Raw genomic sequence first — 21,734 nt, 5'->3', positions numbered from 1 at the left:
CCCTGAATAAGAAACCATTTAAGAAATTCACCAACTTAGTATGGCATAAACTCAACAGTCATATTTCCTAAGATGACGACCGTAAACCGCCTCTATTGTGACCAACATCTACATCTACATCTACATCTATATAGGATACTGAGCAAGTATATATGAAGGCACTTTCCCCACAACTTTGTTTCGCAAGCTTGCATCAGTTTTGAGGTACCAGATGATGTCATCCATATGATTGGATCAGTATGGCCTGGGTTGAAAAAACAAGTTCTCATTATATGGTCTCAAATACCACCACATCTACTTAGACCTGGGTAACAGTGATTTCCTTAATCTTGTCGTTGACGATCTCTGTCTCTAAAGTCTGAATTGGCATCCCTTTTGGAGGTTCGTAAGTGTTTATATTTCTGAACTTCTTCAGTAGTTTCAAACGTGTCCGATACAAGGCACATACCAGTGCGTGGAACACCGGCATGACTAAGAAGGTATTGCCAGACATGATGATCACAGTTTGGAGTGGGACTGTATTCAGGTCCGCAAAAGAGTAGATGTACTGTTTTCCGCCGTACCCTCGGAACCCACCCAACCAGTAGAACACCACGAATACGCAGTAGGCACCCTGGTGGATCACGGGATACACCACACGGTTCAACCGTGAGGGAAACCCGCACAACAACAGGTCAATCACAACCATGAGCGAGTTCAACCCGTGGCGGAGAATACTACGAAGGCCTATAGTCACAGGCCAGGGAGAAAACCAATATTCAGCCGACACTGTCAACGACGTGGCCATTGCCATGTCGTATATCACCCAACCGATGTAGAGTGTCCTTTCCGAGGGCCCTTCATGGCCTGCGGCTTTGCGGTAATCCTGTAGACAGACGACCGCGCTCCAGCAGAAATGGAGGGTAAGAGTGGAGTACACCCAGTTGGAGTAGAAGGTGATCCACCTGTTGCTGTCTGTAGGGACGCTCCAGATCAGAATGGCAAGAGTGAAGACGGCACACACCACACGATACGCCACGAACAGCTTCTGGCTAGACGACCACTGGGGGAAAGAAAGGGTATAGAGCCTTTAAAAAATAATCACAAAACTTACACACACGCACCTAATATTTGCTGCAATTCTATCGGTAGAGATCGCGATCGCAGTCTTTGCTGGTAGAGAATACGGGTGTGATATTTATAGGTTCGCTTTGTATGTTTATGCTGTGAAATATCTTATTGCCTTTGTCAAGAAGATTATACAGTATTTTCTATTATTTGCATGTGTGGTTGTGAGTATGCGTGTTTATGTGTGTTCGTAGACGGCATAACTAGAGATGTTCATAGCAGATGGTCTTTATGATATTGTGTAGGGGGTAGGTGTCAGATAAAACGAAGGTTCAGGCCGAGAATGAACCTCATAGCGGCTATTTACGGTACTGCAGCAGAACTTTTTTTTCATATCTCGTCGTAATACGCTAGTCATAAAGTTTAACAGAGTAATGCGAAGGTATGAAGTCGTAGAAGTCTAGTTGTGAATATTTTTGGCATAAATGAGGGGTGATAAACACAATAAGAAGGCCGGTTGTTGATAAGATATAAAAGAACACAAAACAATACGAGTTTTTCTTATCCCCCTGAAATTCTTTTTGTAACCTGACTTTTGTGAGGCCTTGTCAGGCACATTGTATTCAGCCATAGGCTGAGGTTGTTTAATCTAATCAATTAGAAAATAGATGGTCACCTGGTAAATTTAGTAGAATACCGAATGCTTTTTTATGCGCACCGGACTAGTGGGTACTTTATCGTATGCTGTGAAAGTACTCATTATCACCTCCTAAAATTATCATCTATTGGAAAATAACTCCCCATCTGGACTTTAGGACTCCTTTAAAGCGACCTAAGTGCTGACTTCTAAGGTCTAATGCGTTGTTTGATGAGATTATGTATGCGGCCACTCCAAACCAACAATGTACTCAGCTGTTCATGCTCTGTTTCACAACAGAAATTTAAACATTAACAAACAGAAATCAACCAACAATTGACAACGACGTTATATATTGTTTAAGTTCGAGCAAGGGGTCAATCTAGATCAAACCTCGTTGGTTGGAACCATGTCTTAACAAAGTTTTCAATGCTGATTATTATAACTCAAAATGGTAACTCAAAATCGTGACATTCTAACTTGACGATCGCGAACAAGTAGTAATGCTTCACTTATGTTGTGCAGGTGGCTCATTATTGGACATGCAACAGTCTACATAATGTGTAGTGAACTTTCCCCACGACTGTGCGACGTTTACAGTACAGAGAACAAATCATGATCACGCATAAGTCAGACTGCAAATAACGTAGAGCACCTGAGTCTAGTCAGTTTGTCCTGTTGTATGGCGGTGCATGGTAGCGTGACCACAAGTATACTGATCTGAACTAGTCTAACCCGCCACCTACATAAATCTGTATTCGTAACTGTATATCCGGTATAAATGCACTTTGGCGTAACACACCAGCATCGCAGGCACTCGGCGCGAAAACAGCTCGTTATTACACTAAACGGCCTGTCACACGCACTTAATCTAGCTGTACAAAAACGTTGTTTAAAGTTATTCATATAAAGAATTGAATTGAATTGAATAGCTAGTAAGGGTGCTCCTACAGTACTTGATGGAAACAAGTACCATTCTGCGATAGTTCTAGGAAAATACGAATTTTTGAACACACCAATTGTAGGTTGATAACTTTGGCACTTGAAGGTATGGCTATTTCGTGTTCTTTTCTGAGCTGGTATTAGTAGTCTAACGTTACGTCTGACAGTTTATTTGTCATTTTGCACATCATGCATAGTCTTGACAGTCTTTCTTCTGTGTATGGTACTGCACATTATTCGGCACTGCCATGCTCCTGTTAGCCCTCAACAGCTAGCTGGCCAGGCACTTGAATATCTGTAGGGAGGGGGTTCTGTAAGAGTATTACACAGACTCATATGTCTTATGTTGCAGACTGGTTTGACAGTGTTTGTTGTTGAACCTGTTGACACTGAGCCTTCGTTGACATTTCACACTCGACCAAGTTTACGGGCCTCCCGTTTCACACTCTCATTTATCATACTGACGAAAACAACAGACCCTGACTAGCACAGACGGGAACATAATGATATATGTTTAACCCGGCTCAAAAGTAATTACCTTCGCCAAGAAAACTATGTTTTTTTGTGTCGTTTGCCTCTCTGTGTGTGTGTGTGTGTGTGTTTGTGTGTGTGTGTGTGTGTGTGTGTGTGTGTGTGTGTGTGTGTGTGTGTGTGTGTGTTTGTAGCCCTAGGGGTCCTAGCGGCTTTCTACGGTACTGCACCAGGACTTCAGGTTTTGATATCTCGTGTTCTAGACTTGATTATTTAGATATCTCTTATAGCAAATTGATGGGATAAGGGCCGGGGTGCTATCCCAACAATACACTTGTAAGGTTAATTCTTGTATAGTAAATTGATGGGATAAGGGGGTGGTATCCCAACAATTCACTAATATGAGTTATTTAGATATCTCTTATAGTAAATTAATGGGATGAGGGGGTGCTATCCCAACAATTTACCAACAAGAGTTATTTAAATATCTCCTATAGTAAATTAATGGGATAAGGGAGTGCTATCCCAAAAATTTACTAATAAGGCTTCACAAATTGTCTTACTAGTGAAATAATGGGATACATTTGTGACAGACGTTATCACGTGTAAAATTAGTTATCACGGTTTTCGATTGAAATACTTTTTTGGAATAAAAATTGGAATAAATAGCTTGAGCTCGTGTTCTTGACATACATGCATGTACTTCGGTTGGTGTTTTTAGGTGTTGATTAGCTCTTGGGGCAGAGAGTAAGTGATATAGGGTCGGGCCCCCTGGCAGCTTATTCTGTAACTACAGGGGCCAATTTTGTTTGAAATTTTGAATTAAAATGATGTGATCCAAAAGGACGCACGCACACCACACGCACACACACACACACACACACACACACACACACACACACACACACACACACATGCACACACACCCTCTCAGAATCACACACATAGGCACGAACGCACACATTCACACAAACCCACACACAGGCGCGCACACGTACACGCACACACTCTCTCTCTCGTTCTAGTTCAACATAGTCTTGCTAATTTCATGTATGGGATTAGAGTTGTCTTTGACTTAGGCCTAGGGGAAAATGTTGTGTTTTCGGTTACTCGACCGACCCTAGCAAACCCCTGCTGACCCTTGCATTTTTTTTGTCCACCGCTAGGTGATGACATTCCAAACAAAATCGAAGACATTTGCATATTTCACATCCTGTTAACAGATCAAGGCTTGAACAGTTGATGTAATCTAATAAGAATGTGTAGCAAGCATTATACTCAGTCTTTATTCAGTTTATGAAGACTTTTTGTCTTAGGCCATATCTAATATCCAGACGACCACGTATCTTTGTGCCCGTCCCTTTTTCCTGACGTCATGTCCGGCTTGCTCAGAAAAGAGTTGGCGTACTTCCGATGAACTTTTGAACCCGGCCTTGTACGTGCTCAGCTGACTGTGCCCTTACAACCCCCCTCCCCCACCCACAACCCCCCCCCCCCGCACACACACCCATCATCGTCATTAAGGCCGAGTTGCCCAGCTGAAGTCCACTCTCCCTCTTCAGAAGTTCCGGTCCTCCATACACCTTTTCTAGTACTTAACCTGCGCCCCGACATCACAAGTTATTCAAATGACATTAGTCCAAGTCGCTATGCAGAAGTTATTCTCGCTCCTTAGTGAGATCCCCGATGTTCAGAGCCTGGTTCCCACCGCGCCGCGAGGCGATCTCCGGCAGAAAGCCTCCGTCGTGTAACCGGCTACAGACTTTTAATTAAAAGCAAATACTGCCAGCTTCACTAAGAGCCCCATTTACCACATGGTTTCCCTGCTAAACAACACTGACTAATATGATAGTATGCTATTTTAATTCCGAAGAATGCTCTAATTGTGACGTGTAAAAAATAAAAAATAAAATGTTTTCATGAATATGTAACTTTGATGTCTTTTTGTAAACACGCCTGTTAATTCAGGCTTAGGGCTGCCGTGAGGCCTGTATTTGTTTGGTTGCTGACTAAACTTGTCATGATTATCAACCGGGTTTTATATAGGTACTTGACTTCATGGCTGCGTTGAGTGTGAAATTCTTATCGATGTAAACCAAGTTCACGCCCACTTTGCGATCGATTCCGAACTTCTTTGGTATTTTCCTAAACTAATAGCTTTTCATCTATTAAGTCATCTTGTATCTGTCCCTTTGTAATTTCAGATTTATTGGTGATGCTTCAACTGTATGCATTTTATTTATACCCACATTAATAGTTCGGACAGTCACAATTTGCGTTCCACGTTTTCGCTGCATCTTTTGTGAGTTATGTATATTAATGTTTGTAGTTGTGTAACTGTTTCTGTGATTTTGAAATGTAGTTTAATCCCGATCGTACAATATCAGTATAACTATCCTGTATTTCGAATTATTTCTAACTCTCATTTAACCATCTTGGGAAAGTTTTATGGAATGTAAGTTCTTTGATTTGATTTTAAAACTCGCTCACGATCGCGAGTTGTCATGTGGATGCTATACTGGCGAAATTCCCGCGAATCTTTGTACACTCCCCTTTTTCAGATATCCAGACGACCACACAGATTTGCAAACGTTCACTTCCTTTCATCGTTACGTCTTATCCGGCTTTCCGAGAAAAGAGTTGGCGTACTTCCGATCGCGACGAACTTTAGAACCCAGCCTCGAGATCTGACCGTTTAGGTAAATATTTTGTCGCTGAGTCAGCTTTCTCATGTTCCACGCAAACTTAAGGCCACAGCAAGTAAATCTAATGGATGACATCAGAGCGCTCATTAATTTTCGCCTGAATTTGAAGGAAAAAAAAATTCCCCTCCGAAGATGGCCAAGATGACGAGAAAGTACCAAAGTGTGAAAATATGTTGTGCTGTAGCCTTGGTTGTACTTGTAGAAGCGACACTGGTAAGGTAGCTATGACTGTTGTATTAGAAATGAAACTAGTTCAATAGTTGTAACAGTGGTACCCGTGTGGTAGCCATGAGTGTAGTTGCAAACTTAGTAAGTGATAGCAGTCTACCACACTACTGTCATTTTGTGCACTTCTTGAATATAGGAATTAAGGACCTGTTGGCTGTAACACCATGTTTTGTCGCATCAATTCGTGTTACAACGTTCATGGTGTCTATTTTGAAAATTTAAGCCATCTTGTTTTTTTTTTACCCATCTTGTTTTTCCGTCCTCTCGCATTGGATGTGGAGTCTGTAGGCGATGTCATCCATAAAATGTACTTGTTTGGGCCTCATGAGAATGTAGAAGTGTAACGTAAGTGTGAAAAATATGTTATCTTTTCAAGTACTTTGTTGTTGGTGTTTCGATACGCGTGCGCAGTAAGCCAGTCGCGCCCCTGGAGGTGGTAAGTGAACACCCACAGCCGATTCCCACATCAATGACCTGGTAAACATAACAAGCTTAAAACCGAGCACATTCTCTGAAGTAAGGCACACCTGCTTGCCTGTCCCGGGTGAGACGTGACGCGACAGTACAGTACAACAGACCCTGAGTAGCGTGGCGGCAGAGTACAGTTCGCCATTGTGTCTGGAAGTGCGGCTCTGAAGTTGGTAGCAGTCCGGTCAACGTTAGAGCATCAACGCTGAATTCTGTAGGTATAGTCTCATTTTAAAGAGTGGCACTGTGTATGTGTCTCTGTGTGTGTGTGTGTGTGTGTGTGTGTGTGTGTGTGTGTGTGTGTGTGTGTGTGTGTGTGTGTGTGACATGGTGTGAGTGTGTGTGCGTGCGTGTGTCTGTGTGTGTGTGTCACTGTGTGTGTCAATATGTGTGTGTTTGTGCTTGTGTGCTTGTGTGTGTGTGATGCATACTTTACAGTAGTGAGAACCCTCAACATTGCCAGCTAATCATTTATGTATGCGCATATATGCAGGCCTGAGACGAGAGCACGAATACTTTGTGCAGTCTACCCGTGATCGAATTTGTCTGGTTTTGTGAAGATTGAAGTAGCACGGTACGTGCTTGTGTGTTATGCGTGCTTTACGGCTTAAGAGCAGAGAAAACTTTCAACATAGCCATGCTGATTATTCACATATATGTTGTAAAACTATACATGCAAGTAACTGCAGAAGAGGAGAGCAGGTGTTTTTAGTGTAGTATACCCATGGTCGAATGTGTCTGGTTTCATGGGAATTGAATTTGGAGAATTAATGTTTTGGCATTACTTTTTCCAAGGAGGTTAACATTTATAACCTCCTTGCTTTCTCCTAGCCCCCGTTGTAGACGTATTAGCCGTGTTTTGCCTGTAAGTTGGCGTACAGATTAAGTTTGGCCAAGTAAGAACATGTGAGCAATCGGAAAATGGCGAAAATTATATCCAAAAGAGTCATAGATACCCGCCAGCCACCCAACACGTCTGCACAGTTTCTCCATTATTCCAGGGCGCTAAATTGGTTAATTTGTGGTCGGCGAACCGCAAAACGTTGGGGGCAAACAATACATGTAGCCTTAACGTACATGCTTTAGGTACTTGACTTACTCCTTATATTAAACAGGTGAAAACTCTACCCACGTTTTATCCAAATAAGCTAGCTTTCTTGGGGTGAAATCGGGACAACATTGTTGCTTTCTTAGGAGAGCACGCTTCCGCTGTTCGGTGAATTTCCAAGGGTCAAGGAGGTTTTGTGTTTCACTAAGCAAACCCGGACTCTGCGCAACATAACAGCGCAATCCAATAAGAAACGTTCCCAGGCATATCAACCACTTATCGACCAGTGTTCGGCTGAGTTCGGTCAAACGTTATTTACGGTAAACTTGAAGTTCTTTTGGCGCATGAAAAGAGCACTTCAAATGCATAGCGTCACAATAACAACGTGATTGAAACTTGATAACCTAACGGCATCATGAACTGCTAACGTTACGCTACCAATTATCGTCCAATTTATTCAAAACGTCATTCATTTTAAAACCGCGCGGACAGAGCTAAATGTTAACCCGTGGAAAGAAATATCAGCTCTTCTAAAAAGAACAATGCACGGTCTGTAAGTTTTTTTTTTTTTTAATTTTTCCGTCTGTTTAACGCCGTGCTAACATGTCTTCATACTGAGGTCTATGATGAAGAGCAGTGCTTGGGTTACCCATTATCGTCCACTTGAGTCTTTCTCCTTCTAGCGCCCTACTTGAAGAACATAGATCAGAAAATGCACATAAATTGTTCAAAGTAGTCTACAGATAAAAGAGACAATGGTACTAAAGTTACTATGTTTGTCTCACCGCTTGCTTGACGAGAATTGAAGAAAATAATGTTGTGTCAATTTCAAAATAATGTTTTGACGTGTGAAAATGTAGCGTAGGCGAGGGGGGGGGGGGGTCGCTGGGTTGTATTAAAACTTCCTAAAACTGGTAAATGTTTCAAACCTCGAATCTCTATAGATATTTTGATTATCAAAGAAATGTTTAATGGCAGCTTCTTTAAAAGATACTAGTAATCGTGCGAGTTAGAAAAACATGATGAAGTACGTGGTGTCAAATTGGTAGCGCTAACGTTACGTTAACCGTGACAAATGTTTATTGTTTATTCACACGTAAAATTTAACATAACTGAACAGTAAATGAACATGAAATGAAATAAAAACATGCAGGGGAAACCAGAAATCTTCAAGGCTTGCTGGCCAGGGTTTCCCCTTGATTACTATACATTACATCATGATATCAATTAAACTAAAGTAAATAAAGTCAGACAAAAAAGGTAATCATTATAGATAAATAAGTAAATAAGGAAAACCAACAGACTAAATAATCATTAACTAATGAAATAATGCAATCAAATGACATATCAAATGTACACAGGTGAAAGAAAATCAAAGTACATATTACACAACTGGGAAGTTCCTAACAAAAGTACAAAGTGGAATAAATACCAGATGGTCAGGAATGGACTGCCTTTTTCTCTCACCCATAGGCCCTACAGAATGGGGATTTTTTACTCACAAGAAGAGAAGACACCACTGGATGTGACTGATATAGACGATCCACAGGACAAGAACTTCGGAAACTATGACTTCCCGTTTGAGAACCTGGTCATAGAGGGAGGCGGGGCCAGGGGAGTGGCGTATGTTGGGGCGCTTCGGGTAAGTACTGTAAATGCAGAAATGTTCGCGGTGGTTTTATGTTCGCGGTCTTCGCGGCGACCGTACGAACGTTTCACCGCAAAATTAAAGCCACCACAAACATTTATGTCCAATACTCTAGCAGTATGTGACCATAGCGCTACCGCGAATTAAAAACCACCGCGAACACTCCATTTTCGCCTTATCGCGAAATAAAAACCACGCGAACTTACTTGTAAATGCATTCACAGTATTGCAACGCCATGTCAACTCTCATCTTATTCCCACTGGAAATTATACATAGATTTGAAATATATATCTTAACATAACCTGACACCCTGACAACTGTTTTTGTGCTTTACATTAAATTTGTAATCATTAGTTCACTTCTGTTGATATTGTTCTCATTTTGTTATTCTATGAGTAGAGGATTCAAATAAGCACTTTGCGTCTTTTTGAATGTAAATAAAATGAAATGAAAATATATAACGATAGAAATGTAACAATAACCTATAACAACTTTTCCAGTGGTTAAACCTTGGTTAAATCATGCTTAAACTTACGTTTGTCTTCAAACGGTTTTCAACATAAATCTGCTTTCATGCAATGCAATCTTTTGACACATCAAAAGTACAGCGACTTTTGTAAGGTCTTCTACAACTATGCATGCAAACAAACAATGTCACAAAGTCGACCAAGCCAGCTTTTATGCCTATTCAACAATTCATGTATCCTCACCACAATTCAGTATTTTGACTGCTAGTGTGATATATTGTGTGCAATGTCAAATAAACCATTCATAATATTATATTATTGTTAAACATGAATTTTCATAAACAGGCCTGTATTTTCTGTATTTTCAGGTCCTGGAGTCTGCCGGAATCCTGCAGAACATCAAAAGAGTCGCCGGTGTGAGTGCGGGAGCCATAACTGCGACGTTCGTGGCGATGGGACTGAGCTGTGCGGATGTGGCGGAACAGGCGGACGTAGATCTGGGCAAGATACTCATCTCCGGTATGTACATAGTGTCAGTGTTTGCCTAGCCGGCCCTCCACTAGGCCTTCCTATGGCGGTACGTCTAGTGAAATTCGGCAAAAAGGGAAACAATTGCAGCCTGGAGTCCAGCCTTGTTTAGCCTCCATAGCGGGCTCTACCGGGCCTTTTTGGGGGCTCATAATACACTTTTTGCAGCCAGCCCGTAACCATCAGCCAGCCTGAAACCATTTTGCTACAGTCTGGCTGATGGCTACGGGCTGGCTACAAAAGGTGTATTATAAGCCCCCCCCCCCAAAAAAAGGGCCCGGTAGAGCCGGCTATGGAGGCTACCTTGTTAGCTTTGGCCAGCTCCCAACGTACGCTAACCGCGGGCCAAAGCTAACAAGGCTGGACTCCAGGATAAACAATTCGCCAGGAGGAGTCATTCCACGGGAAGGTTATAACTGAACATAGCCAGACCAGGTTACATATATAATACGATAAACAATGGATAGAAATAGGTTCAGGAGGAGGGGAAAAGCGTATATAGCTTATACTAGGCCCACCTCTTCTATACTTATCATAATTGATAATAATCGATAATGCCATTCACAATTGTTAACTTAAACAGTATATTGAAGATTTAATCACCAATACATACGTATCTATACAGGAGGATACCTACAGACCCTAGTCAAACCCGTCAACCTGTACTGGCGGTACGGCTGGGAAACGGGTGACGGGTTCTACGCGTTCTTTGGAGGCATTCTGGAGAAGTTCACACGTAAGGATGGCCGGCCCGGAAACCCCGATGTCACCTTCAAGCAGGTATGCCTATAGCCTGAAAACCATACCGAGTGGTGCCCGCCCGCCCAGACAGATTAGCCTGCTCGGGGGTGGGTCTACGGGCTTGGCCTAATCATTTCGCTTCCGAAGGTGGCGGCGAAACTCTATATGCTAGATAAGAAGACAGGCTGACAGAAACGTATCATTGTAGAATGCAGACTGGGCCTGGTGAAACACGCACCCCTAAACCGACCCGTAGAGACTGGTGATCAGGCTTGTATGACTATGATTGTTGTGACATATGATGTCCTTCTTTAATTGACTATGCAGTTCTGGACAGATGAAATAGTTTTCCACCAGTATGGAACGCTATTGTAAGAAATAACTACTCTCCAAGCAGATGTTAGGATCCGACTGTTGCTAACGTCTTTTTAGACGATTTTTTTTCTGGCTTTCTATTTTGTAAGGTTTTCCTTTTGTCCGTTTCGACTGGTGGACAAAAAGAAAACTTGACAAAATAGAAAGCCCAACAAAAACGTCTAAAAACCAGCCGTAGCCTAACCTCTGCTTGGAGAGTGAGAAATACATATGATCATCAACTTGTTTTTGTTTATTTCTTTATTCATTCATTCACACAAAAGCATAAAGAATGACGAAATGAAATGGCATGAACAGTCTTGTATAATTTCAGTTGTACAAAATGAGTGGAATAGAACTCTGCATCGTGGTGACCAACTTGGACCAGATGACGGAGGAATACTGCCACGTCAAAACCACGCCCGAGCTTCCCATCCGTAAGGCTGTCAGGATGTCCATGTCGATTCCAGGTTTGGGCTTCTTTTTTTTACGTACTAACTTCTCGAATTCTCTCCCAATTCAAAGAAGTTCTGAAGTCCAGAGGGGGAGTTATTTTCGAATAGATGATGATTTTAGGAAGCAAAAATGAATACTTATTACATTATACGATAAAGTACCCACAAGTATCGTGCGCATTAAAAAGCATTCAGTATTCTACAAAATTCCCCAGGTGACCCTCTATTTTCTAATTGATTAGTTAATTGAATTAAACAACCTCAGCCTATGGCTGAATACTATATATTTGGCAAGACCTGGCAAAAGTTAGGTTACAAAAATAATTTCAGGGGTTATAAGAAAAACTTGTCTTGTAATGTGTTCTTTTATATCCTATCAACAAGTCGCCTTCTTATTGTGCTTATCAACCCTCGACCTCATTTATACCAAAAATATTCACGATGAAGGAGGTATGTATACGTATAGGGAAAACATGGGTAGGGTCTGCACGGGTTTAGTGAGCTCGAGTATTAAATTGTTTTACAAACTCACGTAGTGTAATTCACCACAAGCGGAATTCTGTAAAAAGTCGTTTGATTATGTATTCATTGATACATAATCTGTTGGAAAAGTCCGTACAAATAGAAAACACCATAACCTATATGATATACTATACAACTAGCTGGTCTGGGGGTGTCAGGTATACGATTTGAGTACCAAACACTTTATCTACAGAATAGGGTGTTAAAGGCATTGCATCTAAATCTGTCCCGTAAACTTGAAATATTGATTATGATAGATTGGAACCCAAGGTATCCACTACAAGTAACAGATTGATACTTTATAAACTATATGGTCTTCGGTTGTATTTGACCAGGACTGTTCCAGCCTGTATTGACTGATTACCATGGACATAAGGAGTTCTACGTTGACGGGGGCGTGGTCTGTAACTACCCACTCCACTCCTTCGATGGTAGGTACATGCCGTGTCGTTGTTTGACTCAAAATGCATTTGACCTTTGAAGTAAATCATATTTCTAGCTCTGCTACATCTGTAACAGCATTCTGAAAAAGCTTTAAACACCCTGTGACACTATTCTCTTTGCTGTTGGAAGTTTCAGACCTTTTTTGAAGGATAATGAATCTCCGTGAATAGTTTCATCAAGTTTGTAAGTCCCTGAGTAAATGTATCTTTGTACACGACCAAAAGTTTTACTCAACTGACTTTTCGGTGACCGTCTGTTACCTTTCTCAGTGTAATTCTGACTGGTTCGCATTGCACTGTATTTCAGATAGGCAGAGACACCTAGCTGAGCTGTAGTGCAATGTGAACCAGTCAGAATTGCTGTGAGGAAGTAGTAGTAGTAGAAACCTTTATTTTCCTTGGATGGCCCTGTCGGTTTGTAGAAAAATATTGTGACAGACACGTCGATGAAGATTAGACATCCAGGTAATAAGATACGCCAAAAAGCAATTACTCAAACAACTGGATATGATTTCGGAAACGGTCAGACGTTTCAAGTAGCATCCACTACTTTTCGTCAGTGACTGTGAGCAAGATCAGTTGAACAGCAGGTTTATAACCACGAACTATGAATTGATATGCAAATAAGGAGAAGACAAATTTTTAGAAGTCCAATAGAAAGCGAATTAGACAACTCAAGACGAAGTTGAAGTAAAAGGGGACAATAGCTCCTATTGTTTTAATATAGGAGCTAAAGCTGGTTTGCCCCCAAGGCTATGTCCCAAGTGCCAGACAGTTCCACCCTTAGCCCTCCTTTCCTGTTGAGGGTTGGATTGTATATCCTCTCATATATTGCCTCCCTTACTCCACGTTCGAACCAGCGGGGTTCGCGGTCAAGGATATCAGTGGATTCTATTTTGAACGAGTGCCCCTGGTTGTGTTTTATGTGGTGGAAAATGGCCGACGAGTAGCGGTTAACCCCGCTGGTTCGAACGTGGAGTAAGGGAGGCAATATATGAGAGGATATACAATCCAACCCTCAACAGGAAAGGAGGGCTAAGGGTGGAACTGTCTGGCACTTGCTAAATTGGGACATAGCCTTGGGGGCAAACCAGCTTTAGCTCCTATATCAAAACAATAGGAGCTATTGTCCCCTTTTACTTCAACCTCGTCTTGAGTTGTCTAATTCGCTTTCTATTGGACTTCTAAAAATTTGTCTTCTCCTTATTTGCATATCAATTCATAGTTCGTGGTTATAAACCTGCTGTTCAACTGATCTTGCTCACAGTCACTGACGAAAAGTAGTGGATGCTACTTGAAACGTCTGACCGTTTCCAAAATCATATCCAGTTGTTTGAGTAATTGCTTTTTGGCGTATTGTGACAGACGGTCACCAAAATGTCCGTAGAGTAAAACACTTGGTTGTGTACAAAGAGTATTTTTCATTCATACTGCGAAGTGTGAATCACACGGTGAATCTTCGAATGAAAGCTCATCTGTGTTGGATCAAAGCTCAAAACTTTACAATAAACACCGTGAATCTGTTTGTTGTCTAGGTTGGTGGCTCTCCATGGAGGAAGGCGATTCGTTCTTCAGCAGACTGGATGACCTGGCCCACCTCAGCAGGAGTATGCACCGTTCCAACCGCTTCGAGCCCGTAAGCCCCAAAACGATCGGACTCATGCTGGTGCGTATCAATGTACATTCACATTTGACTTCATCAGTCTTACGTAACAAGTTATGACCTGAATGAGGGCTGCATTACTAATGCTTTGGTCCCAATTTGAAATAGGGGCCCCGCCGGGTAGTACAAGGGCTGGTATTTGCACTTTCGGGCGTGGCCCATACCTGGCCCCGTGGGACACTCTGCCGTTGCCGGGCTATTTTTGGGCCCGGCCGGGATCCCGAATCAATTTAACTCAGACTTAAATTGAACGCGGGGCCCGGTAACAAATAGACGCCGTGAGCTAATCGTGCGAGCACCGGGAGGTACTCTTCCGGTACCCGGCAGTCCACCGGAACAAATTTGTGGCTTCGGGGTCCGGCCGAAGTAGAACATAATAGAAGGTCTGTTCATGATTTGGGTATCTTACGATGTCCAATCGTGTTTCATTTACCAGTATTCTGACGACGACATTGAACAGTACCAGCAAGTTCTCTGTGATCGTCTGACGCAGGAGGAAAGACTGTATGAGAAGAAGAGACCTGACACTGAGGCAGCCAGGTGAGGAAAGCTTCACGCTCTCTCGCTATACGACAGACAGACAGACAGACAGACAGACAGACAGACAGACATGCACAATAATCAGGCATGGTATTGTTGAATGTTTTCTATACTCTTACACCGTCAAGCACGTATAAGCACATATACAGTGCCACGCTAATCCCCACAAAACCAGACACATTCAATCATGGGCACACTACGCTAAACATTCGTGCTGCATGTATGTAAACATATAGATGATTAGCTGGCAGTAGTGATGTTTTTACTGCTGTTAAGTAACCATAGCACACACACACACACACACAGCTACATATACATACACACACACACACACACACACACACACACACACACACACACACACACACAACGTCACACACACACATGAATATCTATACTATGTGCGAAATCCTGAATAAAAGCTAAGAACTAAATACAAAATATGCCAATATTCACAGGGCGTATGAAGACAAGAGGGCCGTTGAAACAGTCGAGGCCATGGAGAACAGGAAGAAAATCCGGGGGCTGATCGACAAGTTCCTGACAAGTCTGAAGGGCCAAAATAAAGACCACACCGCGACTGTCAGTAGACAGGAATTGCACGGCGCTTTTACAGAGGTATAAGAATTTCCATCATTTTACGCACGCGGCTAGCTTAGGCAGAGATGTACATAATTAGATATATATTATGCAAATGAGGACTTAATTTGCATGATTAATTAGGAAATTATGTAATTCTATTGTTTTCCATAACTGGACTTAATAATTGTAACATATGTAATTCATGACAGGTGGAACATAAACAGATGTCAACCATGCAAATAAGGAGCTGATTTGCATAATTATGGTTACGTCAGACGCTTTCACATATTTCAGCACAAATATGGAAAAACCGCTTAGTGATGAGTGATAGGATTGTTATATTTCTTATATGTGTACTAAGGTGATCACCATGCATAAATTATGGAAATATATAAGTCAGTTTCATAAAATTTACAAAAGCTCAAAACATGTCATGGAGGTATGAGGTCACCGAACTCCAGTTATGCATATCATCAACTGTTGGATGAGAGACCCCGGTTCATTCTTGGGTCAGGACATCTCCGTTGCCGCTGCACTCGTTTTTCGGAAGGGACATAAAATGTGGGTCCCTTGTTCGAGTAAGTGCCTCGAGCACGTTAAAGGGGAAATGAGCTACCTATATCTCTCCTCAGTAAACATGCACTATGATACTGCAACAGCAAGGAAACTTGCTGCCATCATGATGGTGCACATGTGTTACGCCGAGTGGCGCTTATACCGGCAGTAACCGGCTATATAGATACAGATTAGATGGTGTGCTACTAGCCCCTACAAGGGTCTGAATGAACGAAAAACATAGAACCTAGAACAAACTAATGAAACTAGAAGAAAGAACAATCATGGTCGCCTGGTGCGCAATGTCATAGGACGCTTTGACGTGACGTTTTTACGTGACGTTTTTACGTGACGTTTTTACGTGAAGTTTTTACGTGACGTTTTTACGTGGCGTCTTGACGTGGCTGTTTGACGTGACGTTTTGACACTTGAAACATAATCTTCTTCTCACAGGCAGGAAACAACTATCTGACTGACAGCGAAAAGAAGAAGCTCTTTGGGGATGCATACTCCGTAGACCAGCTCTTCGATCAAATGGACGCCGACAAAGATGGAAAAGTCTTTGATTTTTACATTGGATTTTGCATACTTAGTATACTCTCCAAGCAGAGGTTCGACTCCGGCTTGTTTTTGTCCTTTTAACCCTATCTAGACCGGGGGGGCTAAAAGTGCCCGCGCCAACTTTGACATCGTATAACTGCCAAACAACGTATGGTAGGACAACCAAACTTGGTGACTTTTCCTAAAATTTAGTTGGCAACAATATTATGATAAAAGTAGAAGTTTATCATTTTTCGTATTGCCATGGCGACGGGTTTCTGAAGAGGCATGTTATGCAAATTTCCCTATTTTCGATTCAAACATAGTTGTTTCCAATGTTTTCTTGCTCAACCAGACTAGTTTCCTACATGTATAACATCAGATGTGATTTTATGTAACTGTCATGATTCAATATTCATAAATTATGCTAATTTGATGACGTCATCAAAATCCAAGATGGCGGACAAAATCATTATTTTCGGTATAAACAGGCTTTTTCTCCTTCAAATTCGTCACAACCTGGAATTTTCTTAACCAGAAACATTCAGATTAATGTTTTTAGTCTATTTCCATTGTTATTTGGGATCATACATGGAAAAAATGTATTTTGAAAAATTTCAAAATGGCCGATCAAATATGGCGGATCCCAGGGGGTCGCTAACAACACATGACGTTATTCTTCGACGTCCTTTTGACGTCAACTTAGTCACCACTGACGTCAAATGTCTTGGCATACCTTTGAATCAATAATACGCACTATTTTGTCTAATACTTTTAGATATTATGGGAATTCCCTATTTAGCCAATAAAATCACATCGATGACGTAATAATTACGTCATATTACGTCATGACGTCACCAAAATTACAGAAATTATAAAACTTTACGTGAACATCACTCCCTGCAAATTTGGAGATGATAGAGCATACCGTTCGGAAGTTATGACGGGGGGGGGGGGTCGAAAGAGCCCGGTCTAGATAGGGTTAAGCGTTTCTGTCTGGCTTTCTAGTTTGTCCTATTTTCTTTATGTCGCCAAGCCAAGCGCATAAAATGACGTCAATAACAAGCCGGATCCAAACCTCTGCTTGGAGAGTATACTTTGCATACATACATTATACAAACATACAGTTACATGTACATACATACATATATCTTACACTGATGTTATTCATATATGTTTCACGTTTTATTGATTCTTGTGGAAATGTTGCGTTATGTAAATATTATTAATGTTTTCAGCCAGCGCAGACTTATCAAGAGCTTTAACCAGTGTTAGTCTCTGTTAAAACATGAGTTGCTGGAAAAGAAGTAGAAATTGGACAAATAGACTGAATGATAAAATCATGCAAAGGAGTGAGCCGGCCATGGGAGTACAGTTTTGCAAACTAGAGTTGCAAACTGTATTGCTATAGTCATCTACCTCTTTTGGCAGATCATTCAGTATATTTGGACAATTTCTTCTATTTTTCCAGCGACCTAGAGAGTCTGGTAACTGTTTGTAGCAATCTCCGAGGTCCAATGTCTGTCTTTTTTAAGTAAATGGCTTTGTCAGTATCTTTTATTTACTGAAATATTTTCTTCCTCTATAAAGCTGACATTCCAGGAGGTTCACGAGTTCTTTACCAATAGAGGCTTCAGCTGGCTGACACGGAGTATGGAGGAGAAGAGGAAGCATGTCTCCAGTTTCACGGACTACACCCTGAAGTACATGGATCTCCTGGGAGTCCTCGGGAAGAAGGTGTACCGCAAGGTGCGTAGGGAAATGCTTAGGTCACAATTGGAATAAGCTCGCTCCTGAAGCTTCGCCAAAAAGGGGCCCTGTCGGGCAGTTCACGGGCTGTTATTATTTTGCACTTTCGGGTGTTACCCTTATACGTGGCCCCTTAGAGCACCCTGCGGCTACCTGCGCTATTTTTGGACACGGTCGGGTCCCCGGAAGTTTTTAACATGGAGATAAAATCAACGCAGGGCCCGGCAACAAATAGACACCGTGAGCTAATCGTGCGAGCACCGTGGGGTACCCCCCGTATCTACTGGGACAAATTTGTGTCTTCTGGGCCCTGTCGGGACTACACCCCCTTACGTGCCCCGGTGCAAATGCGACCGTAGCAAAACACATATAAGTCCCAAGACTACACCGACGAGTCAAGGTCTGTGGTTCGTTTAATCATTAACGGTTGTAAAATTAAAAACACAAATTACACAACCGGGTAACTATGGTATTGTACTGCAATCGACATGACTGTATCGAGTCATCATAGCCTCGGCCACAGCCATCTTTTTCTGTCATTCAACTCACTGGAATCCATGGTTGGCTTTAATTGTTTCAGGTTGACGACATTGAGAGGAGTATCGGAGTGGACAGTGACTACGTGAAGACAACAGACTTTCAGCTGGAGGACGAGGATAAAATGTTCCTCTTCAAGGTAATCTGAGCAATTCATCGTTATTTGATAAGCAAATGGATGAAATTTGGAAATAGACGTTTCAGACAGCTACCTCTGTCTTTCGTCAGGCCCTCATTTTTTTTGTAGACGTCGATCTCGCATGCGCTCTCGCTGTGACTAAAAGTGGATTTGTCTAACCCTTGATTTCATAGTTAGAATATCATGCAAAATTTAAAGGTATAACTAAAAAAACAACAAAACGCATAACGCGTACAAATATTTTTTTTTATCTATGAAATTTGTATATCTATGAAATGCTAGATCGCCTCGAGGTCGCCGCCCCAGTGGAATGGGAGTGTCAGTGATCAAACGAGAAACTGGAGTTACCATATTTTAAACCATAAAACCGTGACAACAAGATGGTTCAGTTCTAAGATCTCTTGAAGATATTCATATGAGACACTGACCATTTTCTCTCCATGGACATACAGCGAGGAGCCACCGGTGCCCGGGCGTTCCTGCGGACCTACATCGCAAAGAACAACCTGAAGCCTACAAAGTCTGCCGGGAAACGCCGCTGGAAGAACCTACAGCGCTGCGTGTTGTTCACTCCACGGCAGAAAAAAAGTCGCCAGGACGGAGGGCCAGTCTACTAACAACATCTAAGTTTTAGCCTGAAAGTTCATCTGTGTTGGTAGAAATCATTCTGAAACAATTTTCAATTTTAATTTCAAACACAAAAATTGGACTTACCCAAATTTTCGACTGTACAACACCAGTATTTGTCAAGGAGTGAGCAATCCACCGCTGGGATGACGTCACGTTATGCAGATAGCACACGTGACTCGGTGAGCAGTGGATCATAAGTAGCGGAAAATCTGTGGCGCCCCCCGTCTCTGTTGAGGGATGGTTGTAAGGCCATGATGTAAATGGCTTCCTTGATTCCTCTTGCAAAGAAGTCCGGCTCAGTGTCCAAGATTTTGACTTTATCAAGTGAGACTGAATGTCCAGGTGATTCTTATAATCCACTGCTCACCGAGTCACGTGTGCTATTTGCATAACGTGACGTCATCTCAGCGGTGGATTGCTCACTCCTTGACAAAGACTGGTGTCGTACAGTCGAAAATTTGGGTGAGTCCAATTTTTGTATTGGAAATTGCAGTTAAAATTTGTTTCAGAACATCTAAGTTTGAATAGAAATATTCCTTGTACACAACCAAGTGTTTTATACAACCGACGTTTTGGGGGTGACCGCCTGTCATCTTTCTCATGGTAACTCAGACTGGTCCACTTTGCACTGCAGCGCTAGGTATCGCTGCTTACAGATGCGATTGTTGGAAATAGTGTGAATGAAATAAGATAGATAAATGAATAGATATATAGGACTGAAAGTCCTACGTGTAACACAGTGCCAGTTTCCACTAACCTGTAATGCTCTTCAGTTATGCGTGACACTTGCACCATGATTGATATATTTGCAAGTTTTTAGCCCAATAAGAAGGAAAATATTGCAATTTAGATATAGAGGTAATTTTTTGCATTTTTGGTGTTTGCAGTTTATCTTGCTTTCACAAATCAGTTTGTTGAAGTATACACAGTAAGATTCCTCAAGTATTATGATTTTCAAATTCTTGAAGATTTGCAGCTAAAAGATCACTTTCCTAAAATCGTCTCTTGGCGGTTAGATGTGGTACTGCAGATAATACATGTAATTCCAGTTTCCGAAACGGTGCCACCACACAGTTAGACTTGTAAAATCGCCTCGTGGCGGTCAGACGTGGTACTGCAGATTACTCTGCGATGAGACATGTAATTCCAACTTCGGAAAGGGTGTCACGATACGTTTAGACTTCAGTGCATGGTAAATTTAGACTTGGCAACGACTTTTGTATTTTTGTTGTCCCACTTAACAACGTACATATGGGCGGACGTACTGGAATACGGTGTATTTGGTATGAGTCAATGCACTAAAAAGGAGCCAATGTGTACAGAACTAAGGTGTACTGTTTCAGAAAGTTGGACAAAGTTACAACGATCTTCACTCCGTCCATTTGTACCTGGTGTTGATTAAAACATTTCCTCGAAAATGCGTACTCCGCAAGATAAGAAAAGCATCCTGGTCATGTTCAGGTTAGAGGTCAACTTTATACTAGAAGTAGACTGAGTCAGAATGACCAGTAAGGTACGTACATCGTACATGCAACAGCGCAGAGTCCTAAGCAAATTTTGAGTTAGTCAGCACCTCAGTGGCGAGTTCTCCTCAAAAGCATCGGTAAGGTGGGTAAAGACAATTACATTGTCGATAGGCCTCGGCATTGTACTCTCCAAACTTAATTTAAAAAAACATGACAAAGCCCGACAAAAACACGTTTACCCATTTGGTCACCAGTCACTTGTAAAGAAAGCAGTCAAACTAATAAAAAAAATTCATTGTATTCCATAGTAGTTCATAGAAAAATAGTACCTCGTCGAGTCACATGTCAACATGTCAACAAGAGATTGCCCCCCCCCCCCCCCAAAGAAAAAAAACCAGTTCAGGCTTGTAAAGTCGATTGTTCTTTTGATATCATAAGCTTTAGCTATTATATATATAATAGTTCATGAACATGCAATGTACACATTTCAATATATACGTTTGTAAACAGTTCAGTTCTTTAATATCACTATCAACCATCACAAATTAACCATAAAAGAAACATTTCAATACACATAGGACACGACAGTGACGACACACCTTCAAATCTTTATGACGATGAAAGGACT

General features: G+C 41.7%; 2 protein-coding genes across 3 annotated transcripts; one reads left to right on the top strand and one right to left on the bottom strand.

The window, feature by feature from the left end:
- Positions 1 to 298: 298 nt before the first annotated feature.
- Positions 299 to 2,095, bottom strand: LOC136448760 (protein rolling stone-like). The gene is made up of 2 exons (XM_066448407.1): positions 2,078 to 2,095; positions 299 to 1,042 (listed from the first exon to the last, which is right to left on the bottom strand). Exons 1-2 carry the CDS (start codon positions 2,093 to 2,095, stop codon positions 299 to 301), a joined length of 762 nt encoding a protein of 253 aa, XP_066304504.1.
- Positions 2,096 to 6,435: 4,340 nt separating this feature from the next.
- On the top strand, positions 6,436 to 20,964 carry LOC136448306 (uncharacterized). 2 transcript variants are annotated; one of them, XM_066447696.1, is made up of 14 exons: positions 6,436 to 6,712; positions 6,992 to 7,072; positions 9,020 to 9,188; positions 10,031 to 10,181; positions 10,816 to 10,970; positions 11,620 to 11,755; positions 12,598 to 12,693; positions 14,241 to 14,371; positions 14,805 to 14,908; positions 15,367 to 15,526; positions 16,499 to 16,603; positions 18,176 to 18,334; positions 18,915 to 19,010; positions 19,463 to 20,964. In XM_066447696.1, the coding sequence occupies exons 3-14, from the start codon at positions 9,030 to 9,032 to the stop codon at positions 19,625 to 19,627; spliced, it is 1,617 nt and encodes a 538-aa protein (XP_066303793.1). In that variant the 5' UTR covers positions 6,436 to 6,712; positions 6,992 to 7,072; positions 9,020 to 9,029; the 3' UTR covers positions 19,628 to 20,964. The 2 variants fall into 2 exon arrangements, with proteins under 2 accessions (XP_066303793.1, XP_066303792.1); XM_066447695.1 differs by lacking the exon at positions 6,992 to 7,072.
- The last annotated feature ends 770 nt before the right edge of the window (positions 20,965 to 21,734 follow it).

The sequence above is a fragment of the Branchiostoma lanceolatum genome, chromosome 14 (assembly GCF_035083965.1).
Source record: "Branchiostoma lanceolatum isolate klBraLanc5 chromosome 14, klBraLanc5.hap2, whole genome shotgun sequence".
NCBI lineage: Eukaryota > Metazoa > Chordata > Leptocardii > Amphioxiformes > Branchiostomatidae > Branchiostoma > Branchiostoma lanceolatum.
This window is presented reverse-complemented; position numbering and strand designations above follow the sequence as displayed.

Bases quoted from the DNA above. Each gene is read 5' to 3' on its own strand.
- LOC136448306 (XM_066447695.1), top strand. From the start codon at position 9,030: ATGGGGATTTTTTACTCACAAGAAGAGAAGACACCACTGGATGTGACT. The intron at 14,909-15,366 runs GTGAGGAAAGCT...CAATATTCACAG, and splicing joins CCTGACACTGAGGCAGCCAG to GGCGTATGAAGACAAGAGGG. The intron at 19,011-19,462 runs GTAATCTGAGCA...ATGGACATACAG, and splicing joins ATAAAATGTTCCTCTTCAAG to CGAGGAGCCACCGGTGCCCG.